Source organism: Procambarus clarkii, chromosome 64 (genome assembly GCF_040958095.1).
Source record: "Procambarus clarkii isolate CNS0578487 chromosome 64, FALCON_Pclarkii_2.0, whole genome shotgun sequence".
NCBI lineage: Eukaryota > Metazoa > Arthropoda > Malacostraca > Decapoda > Cambaridae > Procambarus > Procambarus clarkii.
This window is the reverse complement of record NC_091213.1, coordinates 14,576,039-14,594,136: the sequence shown is the minus strand read 5'-3', so window position 1 is coordinate 14,594,136 and position 18,098 is coordinate 14,576,039. Positions and strand designations below refer to the sequence as shown.

At 41.7% G+C, this 18,098-nt stretch overlaps 2 protein-coding genes across 2 annotated transcripts in view; both read right to left on the bottom strand.

The window, feature by feature from the left end:
• Positions 1 to 4,714: 4,714 nt before the first annotated feature.
• LOC123769012 (cytochrome P450 2L1) lies at positions 4,715 to 18,069 on the bottom strand. The gene is made up of 11 exons (XM_069309218.1): positions 17,912 to 18,069; positions 15,418 to 15,681; positions 14,640 to 14,730; positions 13,733 to 13,866; positions 13,417 to 13,635; positions 11,922 to 12,118; positions 11,253 to 11,364; positions 10,473 to 10,653; positions 9,657 to 9,774; positions 9,383 to 9,527; positions 4,715 to 6,804 (listed from the first exon to the last, which is right to left on the bottom strand). The coding sequence occupies exons 2-11, from the start codon at positions 15,497 to 15,499 to the stop codon at positions 6,620 to 6,622; spliced, it is 1,464 nt and encodes a 487-aa protein (XP_069165319.1). The 5' UTR covers positions 15,500 to 15,681; positions 17,912 to 18,069; the 3' UTR covers positions 4,715 to 6,619.
• The window catches only part of LOC138354756 (34 kDa spicule matrix protein-like), a 2,276-nt gene continuing 779 nt past the window's right edge, over positions 16,602 to 18,098 (bottom strand). Inside the window, exon 2 of the mRNA XM_069309249.1 lies at positions 16,602 to 16,931. Within this exon, the coding sequence (XP_069165350.1) occupies positions 16,602 to 16,931 (330 nt within the window). The remainder of the gene's footprint in view (positions 16,932 to 18,098) is intronic.

Genomic DNA, 18,098 nt, shown 5'->3' with positions numbered 1-18,098 from the left:
GATTTAAATCTCACTTGTTGGATATTGTGTAAATGTGCAACTTTTGTGTGGTGGAATTTGCATAAAATGTTGATATTTGCAATCATTGGTAAAGTACTCTGTAGTTTGTGTCTGAGGGTAAGAGTAAATTGGTGTCCATAGGCTAGAAACAAATATTAATAGTTATAGGCAAGATATTGAGGGAGAGATGAGTGTAAAGGCTGTAGAGAAAAGATTGGTGACAAGACATGCTCCCTCCCTCTCACTTTCTCACTTCCTCTCTCCCTCACTCTCTTTCTTTCTGCATCCCTCTTTCTCCTCCTCTCTCCACTTTCGTCACAATCTCTATCTAGTTCCCTTTCTTCCTCACTAATCCTCCATATACACTTTGTTTTTCACTGCTGGCTGATCAGTCGTCCCCTCCCCCCCACCCCACTATTGGCTCACCAGTTGTGCCCTCCACTGCTGGCTCACCAGTTGTGCCCTCCACTGCTGGCTCACCAGTTGTGCCCTCCACTATTGGCTCACCAGTTGTGCCCTCCACTATTGGCTCACCAGTTGTGCCCTCCACTATTGGCTCACCAGTTGTGCCCTCCACTATTGGCTCACCAGTTGTGCCCTCCACTATTGGCTCACCAGTTGTGCCCTCCACTATTGGCTCACCAGTTGTGCCCTCCACTGCTGGCTCACCAGTTGTGCCCTCCACTGCTGGCTCACCAGTTGTGCCCTCCACTGCTGGCTCACCAGTTGTGCCCTCCACTGCTGGCTCACCAGTTGTGCCCTCCACTGCTGGCTCACCAGTCGTGGTGGTCGTCGCGTGAGACGTCCATCAGAGCCTTCTCGCTCGTGATTATTATTCACTACCAAACTTCCCCAACACTGTCTGCTTCTCTTCCCCCCCCCCCCCCCTCTTCCTCCTATTTTGCTTCCTCCTCCTCCTACTTAAGGAAATACCTGCACTTAGGGCGTCGCATCCCAACTCACAATGCATGCTTCAGGGCCCCGGGAAGCCCTTTGATCCTGCAGGAATGTTCAAGATTTTATAATTTAGGATTAAAAAGTATACTTATATTTTGTTTAAGTGATGTGATCGCTATCATTGTCATTTTATGCACCAGCTCGATGCCGTTTTATTTTATTAGTCTGTTGTTGAATTTTTTGTATCTCTGTGTTACTACGATTAAGGTCTGGGGATCATGATTAGTATAAATTTAAAATAAAAAATTTGTTGCCTAATTTTTCGAAACAAAGCAAATAGGATATTAGGGTTTATGTCTAGAAGCGTTAGCTATAAAACACTTCAAGTTATTATTCAACTATATATTGCTATTGTTAGAATTCATTTAGATAATGCAGTAAGATTTTGGTCTCCATATTACAGAAGGGACATAAATCCACATGAACGCGTTTAGCGAAGGATGTCAGCGTTAAATCCAGAAATTAGAAACCCTCAATGTGAATATTGAGAAAGCTAACACGATTCAGAAGTCGCTTGTTCCTGTACCGATATTTGTAAAGAAAATAATTTACATTATCGAGAAAGAGGAAGAGTTAGCGTGACATGTTTGAGTGGTGCAATTGGATAAATTGGGTATAACAAAATATATATTAATAAGTTATTAAATATAACACACAATAGATCATGGAAAAAATGGATATAAATTGGACGAGTTTAGAGTTAGGAAAGACCTGAATAAATATGGGTTTGGAAAGAGGGCTGTGCATTTGTAGAATTAATTACCCCGGAACTTAATAGACGATGGATCACTGGAATGTTTCAAACGTAGGGTGGACATATATACAATAATATGCCATTAAACCCTTTGGACTTTCCTTAATTCTTATGTTTTTAGGTATGACGAGAGCGAGGCATGAAAGATGACATTCTTCATCTTCTGCAGCTCTTCTACAGACAAAACACCACCAAAGAGCTTCACAATAAAGGCCTCTCTGGCATCTTTCATTTCAGTTCACTTTACCTGTCAAACAATATTACATTCCATTCAGACGCTTCTTGGGAACAACCGCTGTGGCGAAACTCGCTCCACCACAAATAGTATTTTATGTTCTCAAATCTACAGGAACGTCTAACACATTGAATTTATTCAAGTTACTTAGATGCATGAACAAGTTTGTCAGCTTAGATGGATCAGAATTTTTGTCAGCTTAGATACATAAGACATTTTGTCAGCTTAGATATATAAGAAATGTAGAAAATGTAACCCCCCCCCCAAAAAAAAAAATAGACTGTTATCACAATAGGTTTATGACTAATTATTCCTGAATTTGATCTCCGAGAAGCACGAGACATTCAGGCACGTTTCATTTTGCCTGATGCCTCTGTTTACCTAGCGTTAAATAGGTTTATGAGAGTTAAACACCTGATGTAGGTTGCATCTCGGGGAAGGACAGTTGTTGGCCTATGGGACCTCAGTAAGCTTCAACGGGCTTCCTATCTCCTATAATGGGAAACAATTCCAATGCTTCTGTATTGCTCCTTTTCCACCCACGTTACCCCTACTCACCCTAATACCTACCTAGATGTAGAATGACTGTTTATATTAAAACATGTGGCTACTCTGTCCACGTTTACACTACTAACAATATCACGGTTGTATATTCACCTTATCCCAGCTTGCTATTTTAATTACACTTCTCAATGTAATTCTTAACTTCCTTTCGTATGTAGTTATTTACTTTGTTGTACTCAGAATTCTTCATTCATGACAAGTCCCCATTGGTTATTGCCAGCAAATTTAATAGGTTCGTAGACTAATCATTCTGGAGAAAGTCGTCACTTCATCTTTCCCATCTGCAGACTATTTTTCAATCTTCCCATTTCACCCTTTTTCCATATCTGCATTGTATATACTAACCCCTGTCCTATATTCCAATTTTCCATTCATTAACTCCATCCACACGCCATTATCTTTCATTTATTAACTCTGCTCTCTCCCCTAATCTCATATTTCACCATATATTTTGTTCCCCACTCACCCATTACTTTCATTACTCTTTCCACACTCCACAACCACTTGCTCTACAATATCCATTGCTCCGTCCCAACTTTATCATCCACCTATCTAGTCTATCTACTATCATATCTACAAACCAATCAGCTCCCCATTCCATCCAAAATACACTATACTCTTCAGTTTCCTATCCATCCTCCTACACCCATGTCCCCTTACCCCTCCCGCCCCCCATCACTTCCTCCACTTCAATAAAAACAAATAAGCACCTCTCACCTCATTATTAAGAAGCATTAAACATCAGGTAATAAATTCAGTCATTACCACTGCTATAATTTGCTTGTACCTCTTCATTATGCCTCAAAATAATTACCTGTAATCTAGGGCCTACCCTTACCTCGTTAGTCCGTTTATGACGTGTATGTAATTACCTGATTAATTAGACTTAGGCTATGGTACACTATCGAGAGTTCCAGATCAGACGTCACACAGAAGAGCTCTGTGGAGAGCTAAATATTGTCTTAGATTTCTATTACAGAATGTGGTAGACGATAATCTTCGTATGTTATATGTTTTATAACAATTGGCACCGAGTATTATTTCGTTAAATTAGATTAGTTTAGGGTAAGTTATTCTAAGTTAGATTAGGTTAAATTAGGTTAGGGTAGTTTAGGTTTCAGGGTTTTCGACTGCCTGAATAATAAAGGCGGCAATATACTTTGTCTTTAATCAAGCATAATTAAATCCCTAACATTGTTGAAGATTTATATGTTTTAATGAATGTTAATGATACTTAAGACAACAAAATTTGAAATGATACATTAACCATTTTGCCTGAACGTCTAGAGTCCAGACCAGGCCGGACACCCCTGGATCGTCGACTGTCCGGACCAGGCCAGACACCCCTGGATCGTCGACGGTCCAGACCAGGCCAGACACCTCTGGATCGTCGACGCTCCGGACTAGGTAAGACACCCCTGGATCGTCGACGATCCAAACCAGGCCAGACACCCCTGGATCATCGACGGTCCAGACCAGGCCAGACACCCCTGGATCGTCGACGGTTCAGACCGGGCCGGACACCCCTGGATCGTCGACGCTCCGGACTAGGTAAGACACCCCTGGATCGTCGACGGTCCGGACTAGGTAAGACACCCCTGGATCGTCGACGGTCCGGACTAGGCCTGGATCGTCGACGGTCCGGACTAGGCCTGGATCGTCGACGGTCCAGACCAGGCCGGACACCCTGGATCGTCGACGGTCCAGACCAGGCCTGACACCCCTGGATCGTCGACGGTCCAGACCAGGCCAGACACCCCTGGATCGTCGACTGTCCAGACCAGGCCAGACGGCCCATTATACTGCCCATCAACCGACCTTCTGAGCACCGGGAATACAAAGTGGTTCCCGAAAGAAACAAGGGACCAATGAAGGTTGGTTTATTTGAGTTAACGACGGAGACTTACGGCTACTAAAATAGACTACTTGTATTGACGGGAGCGAAGGAGGGTGAGAGGGGGTACGAAGGTGTGTTAAGGGTCATGAAATGGAAGATAAAAACAGCTCAATTGCCGTAGGCCTCCTCAGTGGTGAAAATTGATCGCCTGTTATAGAACGTGGTCACTGTCAGTATAATGATGGCGAGGATCGTGTTTGGTCACTGTTGGTACAGTGCTGACGAGATTTGTATGTTGTCACTGTACACTGCTGTTTGCGAGACGTGATGGTTGCATTTGCGTGGAATGGGGAAGGAAAAAAAAACATTTAATAACAAAAATTCGGCAAATTACCGGTTTTAGATGTATATTTTATTGTTTTTCTTGAGAATAGCAGTACATATAATTTCACAGTCTACAAGAAAGATGCTACAAGAAACTTGTTGCTTTTACTATTTTAGAAATCACTTGAGAAGGTGAAGAGTCGTGTTACTTCTGGTCGTCTCTCAAGAGGGGGTTCCTTTCATCTAATTCATCTGTTCACCTAGGACCTATGAATAAGTAGGTACCCAGGAGCTAGTCTGCTTGTTGTGGGGAAGGTCAGTAATTCGACCCTTGAGGGACCTAACATGTATATATACACTGGCTGTTTGTCCCCAACACAATATATCAAACAGTAAACAGTCGACGATCAAACAGAAAATTCTTCCACAGCTTTAAAGGTTTCTCAAGCACAGTTCTGTATTAGAGTAAGATGTAATTATTCTTTCCTTAATATTACACACCATTAGTGTTGTGGCGTGTAATTCTTGGTTCATATCAGTTCTGGTAATGGTCTAGTTTGTTGTAGACATTATCTTATTTTAACACTTATTCGTGCTTTATCAGACATATTGAAAAATATATTGTCTTGCCTATATATTTAGAGCATTGGTCTTTGCAGTTCTTAAGTGGACATGTTAAGCCATAGACAACATTCCTCTCATTCATGGCGTTCCGTTTGATGTCGGGAGAATTCTTAATGCATGTAGCAAATAAGTTATCCTTCGTGCTACCTATGAAGCTGCCAGCTTTAATAAATTTTAATAAGATAAATATTTCTATCAAATTTCTGAAAAAAAAAAGCTTAACAAACATTTCTGTCTAGAAATTTTTAAAACTAAAAGCTTGGCGAGTTCAACTTTGTCAAATACCTTGGAAACATCAAGAAATAGGGAACAGCAGGGAATTGTCGCGCGGATTATATTATTGAATAGTTTCCGACACCACGAGACTGCATACCGCAACAGTGTCCAGTTGTGTCTGCAAGTTGAAAGATAACTTTCCAAAACTAAATTCTTACTGTAAACAATGTTGTCTTTAATGCATAATTTGTAAACGTATTTGCATGGTATTTATTTTGTATTTGTTTTTAGATTATTCTAATTATACACTTGTGCTTCACTGGTGTATAGTTAATTAATTCCCGGAAATTCCTTTCTTCATTTATTTTTGCATAAATATTCCTCAAAATGTACTGGACTATCTGGAATACTTCAAGGCTACTATTTTTAGCCCTTACCTAAATGGTAAATATTGTTGCACATATATTTTTTTTATTTTTAAAAGCGTGTGTTCACATAATAATATGTATAGAGCATGTATGTGTGTGTGTGTGCATGTGTTTTGTATGTGCGTGCGTGTTTTGTACTCACCTAGTTGTGCTTGCGGAGGTTGAGCTCTGGCTCTCTGGTCTACATTTGGAGGCTCTCTGGTCCCGCCTCTCATTTGTCAATCAACTGATGTACAGATTCCTGAGCCTACTTGGCTCTATCAAATCTACTTTTGAAACTGTGTATTGAGTCTGTCTCCACCACATCACTACTTAAAGCATTCCTTTTTTTAACTACTCTGACACTGAAAAAAAATCTTTCTAATGCCTCTGTGGCTCATTTGGGTACTAAGTTTCCACCTGTGTCCCCTTGTTAGTGTTCCACCCGTGCTAAAGAATTTGTCTTTGCCCACTCTGTCAATTCCCCTGAGAATTTTGTAGGTAGGTTATCATGTCTCCCCTTACTCTTCTGTTTTCCAGGGACGTGAGGTTGTTCTCAACTAGTTGTGTTTGCGGGGGTTGAGCTCTGGCTCTTTGTGTGCGTGTGTAAACTGATGTGAGTTGACATTATCAGTTACTAAGAATATAAACCACACCAGGGTGCACCAGGTGGAACAAGCAATAGAGAATGTCTACTATCACTACTTCCTAGGAGTGATGACAATGTTCTGATCCTTGGGCAGCTGTATACCGATCGTCCTGTAATTCGGTTCAAGATCGACCTCGCAGCCCTCTGGAGCGGAGAAGGAGAGGTTCTGGAGGATGGCGGCAGTGAAGATGTACAGCTCCATCCTGGCCAGCGCCTCCCCCAAGCAGCTCCTCCGACCTGCGGCAGATCACATATTAGTACACAGTCATAGAAGAGTGAAGACAACAGTAAGGGATCGAGTTAAGATAAGACAAGGAGGAACTTTTACATAAAAGGACAAGTCTGAAAGAAGTTGAACAGAATGTTTCAAGAAATTGTCGAGAACAAACCAAAGAAAAATCCTGAAGTCGTTGATCAATATACTAGAATGTGACTATGTCAAGATTCTCCTGATTAAATTGGACTTAAAATGACTCTAGCAGAGTCTAGGAAGTTTGCAGTATGTTTAAAATATTTATGGAGAACAGTAGAACATTTCTGAAGATATTCTAGCCGTTGAGGGTATAGTAATGTTGCACAGAATAAAGGTATTAAATGCAGTGTTTGGCGGATTGCTGTAAAAGGGCCACGTTTAATAACCACCATTAAAAAACAAGCTTTACTGTTGGCATGACACACTAATAAAAGAACAAATGAGTGCGAAGGTGGCAGTCTTATCCTGCCATTGAGTTTGCTGTTAATGACTGCCCAGGCTAGACCTAGGCTGTCAGTGGACAGAGTGGCTAGGGTATTTTGTAACCCAGCATGTGATTAGTTCTTGGATTTAAGGGCACGTCCCAAAGGGGACTCACTCCAAGTGCGGAGTTGATCTAGTTAACAAGTTCAGCGTAGAGCTTTGCTGTGGGACACAAGGGTGGTGTGTTCTGGTATAAGTCTAGAATAAACGCGAATTCGTTGTTGATTATTGCTGGTAGAAGCTTCCAAAGTACTCTGTTCTTGTGTTCCAATTGACATTAACGTATTAAATTACTTGAAGTATAAACTATAGTAGTTACGGAATTAAAGTAGTCATGGAATGATTGCAGTTACGTTATGCCAACAAATAGTTGTGAATTGTGACAAGATAGCGGCAGACTTTCTACATTCATTAGACCATTTCCATTTATTATCAGTCATATATCTGTATAGCAGATTGCAATTAATGTATAATCTCCCCATGGTTCCCTGGAGCAAGCCAGGGAACCTTCCTTTTGTTCCTAAATTATCCATGCTACCAGTATTGAAATTGTATTTGATTAACGAGTTCACATCGATTAGTGAAATGCAAAATTAATCCATTGATGTCCAAATACCAGTGTATATATAGGGATTTTCATCAGTATATTTGCAGTATTTTCCTGTAAGTAAGGAAATGTTAAGTGGAAGGGTTTTCCTGTTTTGCCACGTGGAAGATAGCGGTGGTGAATGAAGGGACTGTGTTGCATAGTAACTTAGAGAATATTGCAACCTGTAAACAAGAGAATTACCGGTGTATTGGGTGAGAGTATTCTATCATTATTGGGTTGTCACAAGGCTGAATGACCATGACAGTTACGGCCATGGCTACTGACATAGGAAGCAGTGATACTGTCTACACCATAAACCAGACTTCATAACGCTACAGTAGTGAATGGAGAAAGCCCCAGTGGTTATCTTGAGATGATTTCGGGGCTTTTAGTGTCCCCGCGGCCCGGTCCTCGACCAGGCCTCCACCCTCAGGAAGCAGCCCGTGACAGCTGACTAACACCCAGGTACCTATTTTACTGCTAGGTAACAGGGGCATAGGGTGAAAGCAACTCTGCCCATTGTTTCTCGCCGGCGCCTGGGATCGAACCCAAGACTACAGGATCACAAGTCCCGCGTGCTGTCCGCTCGGCCGACCGGCTCCCTGGTGGTGCCAGTACTCAAGATAGGGACAGGAAACTTTAAATAATAAACAGGTGTCCTAAAACACTGTAAATAATGCAAGATAATACAAGACCATTGGAACAGGACAAACGTTTTAACTGAGCGACAGCAGAGTTAGTTTTCAAGGGGGACGATTAGTATCAGACGGACACAAAGATTCTACAACAGTCGCCAAGATAAAACTGACAAGAGATAAGTCGCTGAACTGCAGCGGTTTTTTATACTGGCAAAAAACCTTAGACACTGTCCTTCATAAGAAACTTAATACAGCAAATGGAAATGGAAAAAAACATGATGGAATAACTTGGAAAGTACAAGGTTGGACCAGAGAGCCTGGCACATTGAGAAATTGTCAGCATGGAGGCAAATGATAAGAAAAGTCCTACAGGACTTAATTGGTCTTGGGCCCCTACGTTTTCCCTTTAAATGACCTACACGAGAAGATAAAATCATATTCATCATTGTAGATAATGTGAAACTGATGACAAAGGTAATACCCTAAAAATACTTCATGATAATTAAGAAGGCCCGAAGAAAGCTGCAAGTTCAGACCAAGAAATATAAAGCAATGAAGTTTGAGTGAGTGGATAGTAGACGGCCAAATTGGCTATAAGTGGAAGTCTACTGCAACAGTAGATAAAAAAGAGGACCTAGCAGTGTACCTATAAATTAAATGTTCTCACTATAAGAACTTTTTTTTTACAACTCTTCACTAGAAAATCTACGATCTTAACATTTTGTGCAAAAGCAACACTATTATGGAGGGTCTAAACATTATTTTTAGAACTCATAATTACTTAATTACTAAAACAACTGAGTTGTTGGGCTCATACATATGCTAGCCAAACAAGACTAACGAAACACTTACCTAAGCTAAAGGGCAAGAAGCCCTCCTTCTGGCCTGAGAAGTTTCCCTCAGCGTCTAAGAACCGGTCGATGTTGAACTGGTCGGGTTGCTTCCAGTACTGTGGGTCATCGTGACAACACACAGTACACCCGAACACCCAACTTCCCTGTAGAAGGCGCAACACAACTCTCTCAGTGTTTTAGCAGTTAATGGGGCAAGACAACATATAAGAAACACGTAAAGCTTGCGTGGGGTGAGTGAATGAGTGAATAAGCATATGAGTAAGTGAGTTTACCTTCGGGATGAAGTAGCCGCCCAGTTGAACATCAGAAATGTTTGAGTGTAGGAGGCCCAGACCAACTAACGAGGACATTCGGAGTACCTCGTGAATCAACGCCTCAACCAAAGGCAGCCTGAAATATACATCATACATATAAGTCCTTCGAGGGTGTGAATTAAGCATTGTTGAAAATTGAAACAATATTAGAATCTCTGTGTTGGGAGTACCACCTCTGGCTGGAAGAAGGGGGACCCTTAACCTCGGAGGAAATCATGCATAACGCATTGGAGGGAATGTTTAGGTCCCCTCCAATACAGGTTCTGTGTGCGTGTCTCCTACCACCCCCTTCCTTTTGTGTTTTGTTGTCCCTTATTATTTATTTAATGGTTACAAGATGTACATTAGTTAATACAATAGGGCTTAAAGGTTATGATATATATAAGGCACATTAATTAGTATAAGTACAAGAAATATAAAATTTGAAACAAAAGAGAATCGATATCCTAATATAATAATAACATAAGCAGGAATAAATTCTGTAACACATATTTCTATCCAAAACCTGACATCTATACTTCCCAGTACAACAGAATATATGGCTGACATTCGGCACATTCTGTGCTTCTTGTTTCTTCAAAGACGTCTCCATACACAGATAGCTTTTATTATTGGGCTGAAAAAGAGAAACAACTTCTTTTCTTCGTAGCTAAATAAACAATAATGTTATGGCGAATGAACTGAAGCTTGTGTTGGTAGGACGGCAAGTGGGGCATCACAGGGACGTACCTGGACTTGTGTTGATAGGACGGCAAGGTGTCTCGCGGGACGTACCTGGACTTGTGTTGGTAGGACGGCAAGGTGTCTCGCGGGACGACGTCGTCAATCTGCTGCTGCACGCGTCGCTGGACGTCGGGGTACTTAATCATGTACAGGATCATCCACCGGAGCAAGTTGGATGATGTGTCGAAACCGGCCGCAAAGATGTCAAAGGCTGTCTTCAGCAGGTCCAGTTCTACGCGAGAACGCGAAATAGATTACACCTATTAGCGTGTGTGTGTATATAACATAGGAATTTACAGTGTTCTAATGACTAAAATCTCAGCTCCAGATATGCTACCACAGAACACGTATGACGTTCATGCGTGTCTATTGGAATATAATATTTTGGGAAAAAAGAGAAAGGAGAGAGAAGGAAAGGGAGAGGGAGAGATATTTGAAGAGAGGGAGGAGATAAGTGGAGAGGCGAGATGGGTAAATGTATTTGGGGAGAAAGATGGAGACGTTAGGAAATTGGAAGGAAAGGAAGGGGAAGAGATATCTTGGAGGAGAAAGCTGGAGACGGAAAAAGAGAGAAAATAAGTAAGAAAACTACTATTTCAGTGTTCATAACCCTGCAGTTGTCTGGGTTTAAGTCTACGAACCATTTATCGCTTGTGTGTGTGTGCGAGTGCATGTATGTGTTTGTGGGGGGGGAGAAAGAAAGCATACACAATAAAATATCATTAGTGTATTCTCTCGTGATAAGGAAGATGAAATAAAACGTGACTTATAAAAATAAAAACTTAACTGTTGACTGTTCAACCAGAGTAACCGCGCTCCAGTTTGACTCACCACTGAAAAACTCTGCGATGTCAGCTTTGGAGTCCATGGCCACCAGGTACTGGTCCACGACGTCCTGAGGGTTGGCTGGGTCGAGCTTGGCCCGATGCTCGGCCACCACCTCCTGCAAATAGTAAACTTTTATACACTGACGGCACACAGAAATATGTGTCATCCACCTGTGCTCCCGATGGAGCCAACATGTGGTCTGTATGACCAATCTCTGGAATCCATGAGAATAAAATATAATTGTTATATTAACTATAATCGCTCTGTTCAAATTGCATAACATTTAAATAATAATACACTGAAAATTAGCTTCAGTTTCTCATCTTTTAAAGCATCTAGGGAACTAATTATCGCGTTAACATAATAGAAGTGGGATTGCCGAACTGTTTCAAGCGAAAGTTAGAAATATATATATGAATGAGTTTGATGTATCGTTATAATTGTAGACAATGATATTGTAATTCTGCCGTCGTTGAAAAAAACAGCTGTTAGTGAGACCCTTTTTCGTTCTGTTTGGTTTTAGAGTTCATTCAGTTTCTCGTTCAAAGAAGTTTGCTCACAGTTACCTGTATAACGATAAGTCAGAGTTACGGACCATATAATAGTCTAGCAGACACTCGGAGGTAGAACTTGCATAACAGCCATCAAACACTTAAATTAGAGCACACTCACCCCCATCAAACGTTTCGCCTCCTTTACGAGGCGCGCGAACGAATCCTCTCCAAGAAACTTTCCCCTTATAAACTTCGGGATGATCTTCTTCAACCTCGGGAAGAGATCAGCCACCACTAGCCAGGTAGAAAACTCAAGAGATCTCAGCAATTTTATGAAGCTCCTGATTCTCTCATCACCTGGCATGTAGCGCTTACCTGTGGATAGTATTTTGTTACTGATGACATGCATATAATGAAATCACAATAATGTTATGTATCTATGAGAAAATGTTCTCATAGATTTTATGCATATAATGAAATCACAATAATGTTATGTATCTATGAGAAAATGTTCTCATAGATTTTATATCTCATCAGAAAACACGCATTACACCCTTGACCATGATGGGCGTAAAGAGCATCACTGCCAGAAATTCTCTTGTGCTTGCATCTCCCGACCAAGGACCAGGATTCAACAAACATTTCCTCATCTTTCCTCATTCATGATGGCTTTGTCTACATTTTAAACAGTTTGTGAGCTCCGAAGTTCTACAGGCTTCTTATAACAATAATAACCATGAGTTGTGAGGTTTCAAAGCTATTTAATTGTTTAGTAAATGTACAAAAAAGCCACAATTATTGAGGAAAGATGCACAGGTTTCATAATAGGTTAAGTAAATGCTTACTAAATCCTGACCTGGCTTTTCTCTCTCCTTTTCCCTCCCATCTCCTCTATTTCCCCTTTCTCCCCAACCTTCCCCTTCATCCCCACCCCTCCATCCTTGAACAGATAGACATTTCCATTTATATAAAGTAAATGACGAAATGCGCAGGTAAATGGCGGGAGTAACAACAAAACTCTATGGACAACGCATATCCGAGTTATTCCAGTTTCCATTTCAGACGTCGTGAAAATCACTCAGGATTTTGGAATACTGGCAATATTTCTTAAAGAATTTAACTTAGACCTACCCCAACCTTGTAGCCTATATCCGTCTTTTACCACAAAGAATATCCCCACAAATTTGGGTAAGGCTTGAATCTGGCCTCCATTAGTAAGCTGGAGTCTTGCTCTTGTAGCAGACTGAGAACTTTATCTTTTGGCTAGCGTCAGAAGGGGTTATGTTTCTGCTAGCTGTTTCATCAGAGGTATAATGGAGGTTCTCCTTCCTTCTAATGCGTTCTTAGACATATTCGTTAGAGTATTCATTATTGACTACTCTATTAGTGATGGTATCTGACATGGTCGGTTGGTCTTGACAGTCTCAAACGCATATCCAGATTTATACTCTCTAGTATCTTTCGGAAAGTGAAGTCCAGTTCTTTTGTCATTAACAGTTTCAACCAATCTTTTACCTTCGTAAACAGTTGGTACGGGAGTAGATGACATCCGACTCTTGTTAGCAGGCTCAGAGCTTTCCCTTCCCATAGCTCATGGTAAGCATATTCCTCCTAGTCTTTCCTGGAACACGAAATATTGACACATGGTACAGCAAAACAAAAGCTAGACTTACTTGCCACCATCTGCCACACGACGTTGAGGACCGCGATGTTGATGGGCTGGGGGAAGGGTGTGGACACTCCAGTATCTTTCTTCATTTCCTCCACCAACATGTTGGCCTCCTGCTGGATGGCGTCCTCCAGGTAGGTCTTACCCATGCCCAGGTCCCGCAGGTTACGCAATAAGAACCTACGAGCGTTCTGCCACCTCTCCCCATTGGTCATGATCACTCCTGCAAGATGCAAGTAAGTTATATTTCTTACAACGAATGGGAAAATATATATTTTTGTGCTCATGTTAAAATATCAATCGTGAAAATTGTTACTTGCCTGCCTCCTTTCCGTCAGTCAATATGTTAGCAAAGGGAAGGTCAGGGCGGTCGGCCAACTCCTGCTTGTTAAAAGCCTCTTTGATGAGCTGGTAGTTACACAGGTATATCAACTTGGTCGATCCCAGTTCAGTCCTGTTGTGGGTGTAGAAATTTGAAGCAATACATAAATCCATTGATGACCCATGTTCGTGAGTCATGTTATAACATTGGCCAAATGTTTATTATTAATCCGGTAGCCGCCGCCCCCTAACCTCCCCAGCCTGTTGATGAAATAAAATACTTTACACATGACATCAACCCATTCACTAATTATGCTTGCCCATGATACGACTGTCATCTTCAAACTACATAAGTAAATATTTCCATACGGTGCAATAAAATGTAAAATTTTCTCATATATTTGAGGAAATTATATTTCCTAAGATATAAATGGAATAGTTTTGTGTATAGTTATACCTACGTTAGGTTAGATGTTTCAAATTCTCTTGGCAAATATTTATATTTACAACGGCTACTGAATTAACGAGTATTTGGTAAATATTTATTATATCAGATTGCATGATTCACAACTTATTTTGCTCAAACTATTCTTGGAGAGTGCTGCACTCACTTCCTATGTTCAGAGTGCATCTCTCAAATCAAATATAAATAAATAGATATTAGTATACATGTTATAATATAGTATATAGTTAGACCTATGTTAGATTATGTGTTCTGCTGCCAATTATATGTATAAGGTACGTGGGTGAATCATTTAGAGAGATGCGTTACAAACACAGAAAGTGAGCAAAGTACTGTCTGAGAAAAGTTGTAAGGGAATCACTCAAGTGTACCAATACACTTGACCTTTAGGTATCACTACACTGAGAACTTAATGAAAGTAACCGTAGAAATCCGTCTCTTACCTGAAGATATCCCCATACTTTTTCCTGTATTCCTTCACCTGTGAGATATGGAAAGGGGGTATGTTTCCGAGGAACGGAATCACCAGAGGACCTGTGAGGCGATAGTTTACAGTCAGTATGGAATGAACTTATCCTAAGATTTGCCTGTTATTTGGTTTACTTAAAATAAAGTTGAGCAGAAATGTAAATAACATTAGTTGTGATTCACTGTATGAAGTGACACGTGATGTAACTCAGCCAAGCACTCAAAATAAAAATTTAATATATAAGAAACAGAACGTTTATGAGGTTTATTATTTTTTTTTGCAGGGATATTCTTGCGCGGGTCCTAAGCCTCTGGCTGACCCACTAAGTGTTACTTGTTTCTGTTCTATTATAGGCTGCGTTTGAGTATTTATGACTCGCATGGTCGCTTCAGTAATATTTTGCCCCATGTGTTTAATTTCTTCTTTTCTGTTGAATCTAAATGGGAATCTAATTGGGTTTATAACTGTGCACTGTGATAGATAATGTTTCAGTGGTCTTATCTAACACAGTGCACAGTTACAAACTCATTAAGATTTCAATAATATTAAGAGTTATCCCCCGGGGGACCTTATGCATGGTGGGCATCGCATCAAGCGTCACTGTTCCGCTCATAACTTGAGTGTTCTCATCTCTTGGTAGTTTGAGCGCGACTACCGGGAGGAAGGTAAAGGATGGGAGCATCCTAGGGAGCTGAGTGATCCCCTTGGGGTACAGGGTACGGTGACCCCTGGGGAAGGGCACCAAGACTCACCTGGGGGCATGCCCTTGGGCCTGAGGAACCAGTACCGCAGCAGCACCACCAGCACCACAAACAGCACCACCTCCAACCACATGATGACGTGAAGCTGTTGCTGTTGGGAGTTACCGTCGCTTGCGGCAAGTTACCGTCGCCTGCGGCAAGTTACCGTCGCCAGCGGCAAGTTACCGTCGCCTGCGGCAAGTTACCGTCGCCTGCGGCAAGTAACCGTCGCCTGCGGGTTACCCGTGATGCTCAGCTGTCACTGCTGAAATTGCCCTGAAAGATAAGATCACATATCAATGCTTCGTAAGATAAGATCTCTCTGCAGATACCAGACAACATCGAGGAAAATGAAGATCGGGAAGTTGTCACCTTCCCTTAAAGAGAGGTCGGGAAGTGAGATAACATAAGCTTAGCACATGACAGATGTTTACATCTGTCTACATACATTATATATATATATATATATATATATATGAGAGATGTATTCAAATGAGTAATTGATGGTAACTTTGGAACAAGTTACACCGGACGCCCGAATCTTGGCTCCTTGCGAGTTGTTCACAAGAAACACTTGGCGAATCTTCACAACGAAAACTTGATGAATAATGTGCAGTAAATGTGAGACGCTGAGAGTTCATGATAATACTGTCATCTCCACAGGTGTAAGAGGCTATAGGTAGTGTGTGTGTATTGATGCAGATGTCTCCTCTAGCACCCGTTGAAATGTCCCGGGACCAAATTCACGAAAGCACTTACGAACCTGTACATCTTTTCTCAATCTTTGGCGGCTTTGTTTCCAATTATTAAACAGTTAATGAGCTCCGAAGCACCAGGAGGCTGTTTATAACAATAACAACAGATGATTGGCAAGTTTTCACGCTTGTAAACTGTTTAATAAATGTAACCAAAGCCGTCAAAGATTGAGGAAAGATGTACACGTTCGTAAGTGCTTTCGTGAATCTGGCCCCCGGACGGTAAGCTGTGGATTGCTCTTGTTAATGATGCTCGTCTTTCCAAGCTGATACGTTTCAGTGGTGATGTCCTTCGTCTGTCGTGATGACATTGCGTGTTGGCTATATGACGGAGGCTTAGACCGTGGCGCCCGCGTGTCAGTGGTGGCGATTAAGCATATGGACCAAATGGATATATTGTAAACTACATTTAAATTGGCATCATTCCTTTTCTTCATCATATCACAGCTCTTTGTCCTCATATCCCAGCTGTTTGTCCATATATCTCAGCTGTTTGTCCCCACATCCCAGCTGGTTGTCCCCACATCCCAGCTGGTTGTCCCCATGTCCCAGCTGTTTGTCCCCATGTCCCAGCTGTTTGTCCCCATGTCCCAGCTGTTTGTCCCCACATCCCAGCTGGTTGTCCCCACATCCCAGCTGGTTGTCCCCATATCCCAGCTGCTTGTCCTCATATCCAAACTGCTTGTCCTCATATTCTAGCTGCTTGTCCCCACATCCCAGCTGCTTGTCCTCACATCCCAGTTGCTTGTCCTCATACCCTAGGTCCTTATCCTCATATCCCAGGGAAATAGGGAAATTAAATCAGGAAATACGTATGGGGGAGGCTATATATAGCACGGGGGGTGGGCGTTGGTTGAGGAAATGACCCGAGGGAAAGCGTGACTGAAGGGAATGAATAGAGAGGTATAAGAGAGAGAGATCAACATATGCGAGAAGCAGGGTAGCAACGCGAAATGTGTATTTGGATAAGAATTGAGCTATAGCGATGATGCGTCAACACTCCCCCCACAAGTGCCCCTTCCTCACCACCCACACAACTCAACCATCTACCACCAGCACCACCAAACATGCCTTCCCACCACCCCCCCACACACACACGCGACTTTCCACTACCCACACACGCCTTCCTACCATCCACACAATACAAAACTACGCGATTCATATAATTTTTTACTCAGTAAATAAGGATTGGTTATTGAATCAATTATTAATCTTCAAGAATGAGTGTTTGACCTGCACGAGGAAAGAGAATCATTATAGTTAAGGAGGAGCCTTCATATACAACCCACAAACAAATACTAGGAGACCACTACAAGCGTGAGTGAGAGTAACAAGCCATGTCTGAGTGGTATTACGTGTTAACAAAAGTAGCACATGATGCCATAAAATCTATTAATAGATGGCAACTTTATTTACAAAGAGATTAAGTTACATGGGATTTGTGAGGAGCAAAATAAGCAAACACAGCAAAGTGAATTTGTTGGTACAGCATGTGAAGACACAAATGAGAGAGAGAGAGAGAGAGAGAGAGAGAGAGAGAGAGAGAGAGAGAGAGAGAGAGAGAGAGAGAGAGAGAGAGGTGAAGATTAATAATTTTAAGATAAAAAAAAAACGTAACAAGCGATAAGAACCTATCCTCTCAACCACTGAAAAATCTCAGTGGTTGAGAGGATATCTCAGCCCTCAATATCCTCAGTTGAATAAACTGATCAATGCTCAATTAACAGTTGGATAAGCTGATCAAGACTCACGTTGGCAGAGGAGGACACTGCTGGGCTCAGCACACGTCTACACAACAGTATAAAGCCCCAGACACTGCCCACGGGGAGAGGGAACTGACACACGACTCTGTGCACTAACTTATAACATGTCCTTGAGGCACACTTGCCAGCTCTCGCCAGAGGGAGTGTAGTGGAGGGAACTTTATCTGCTGATATA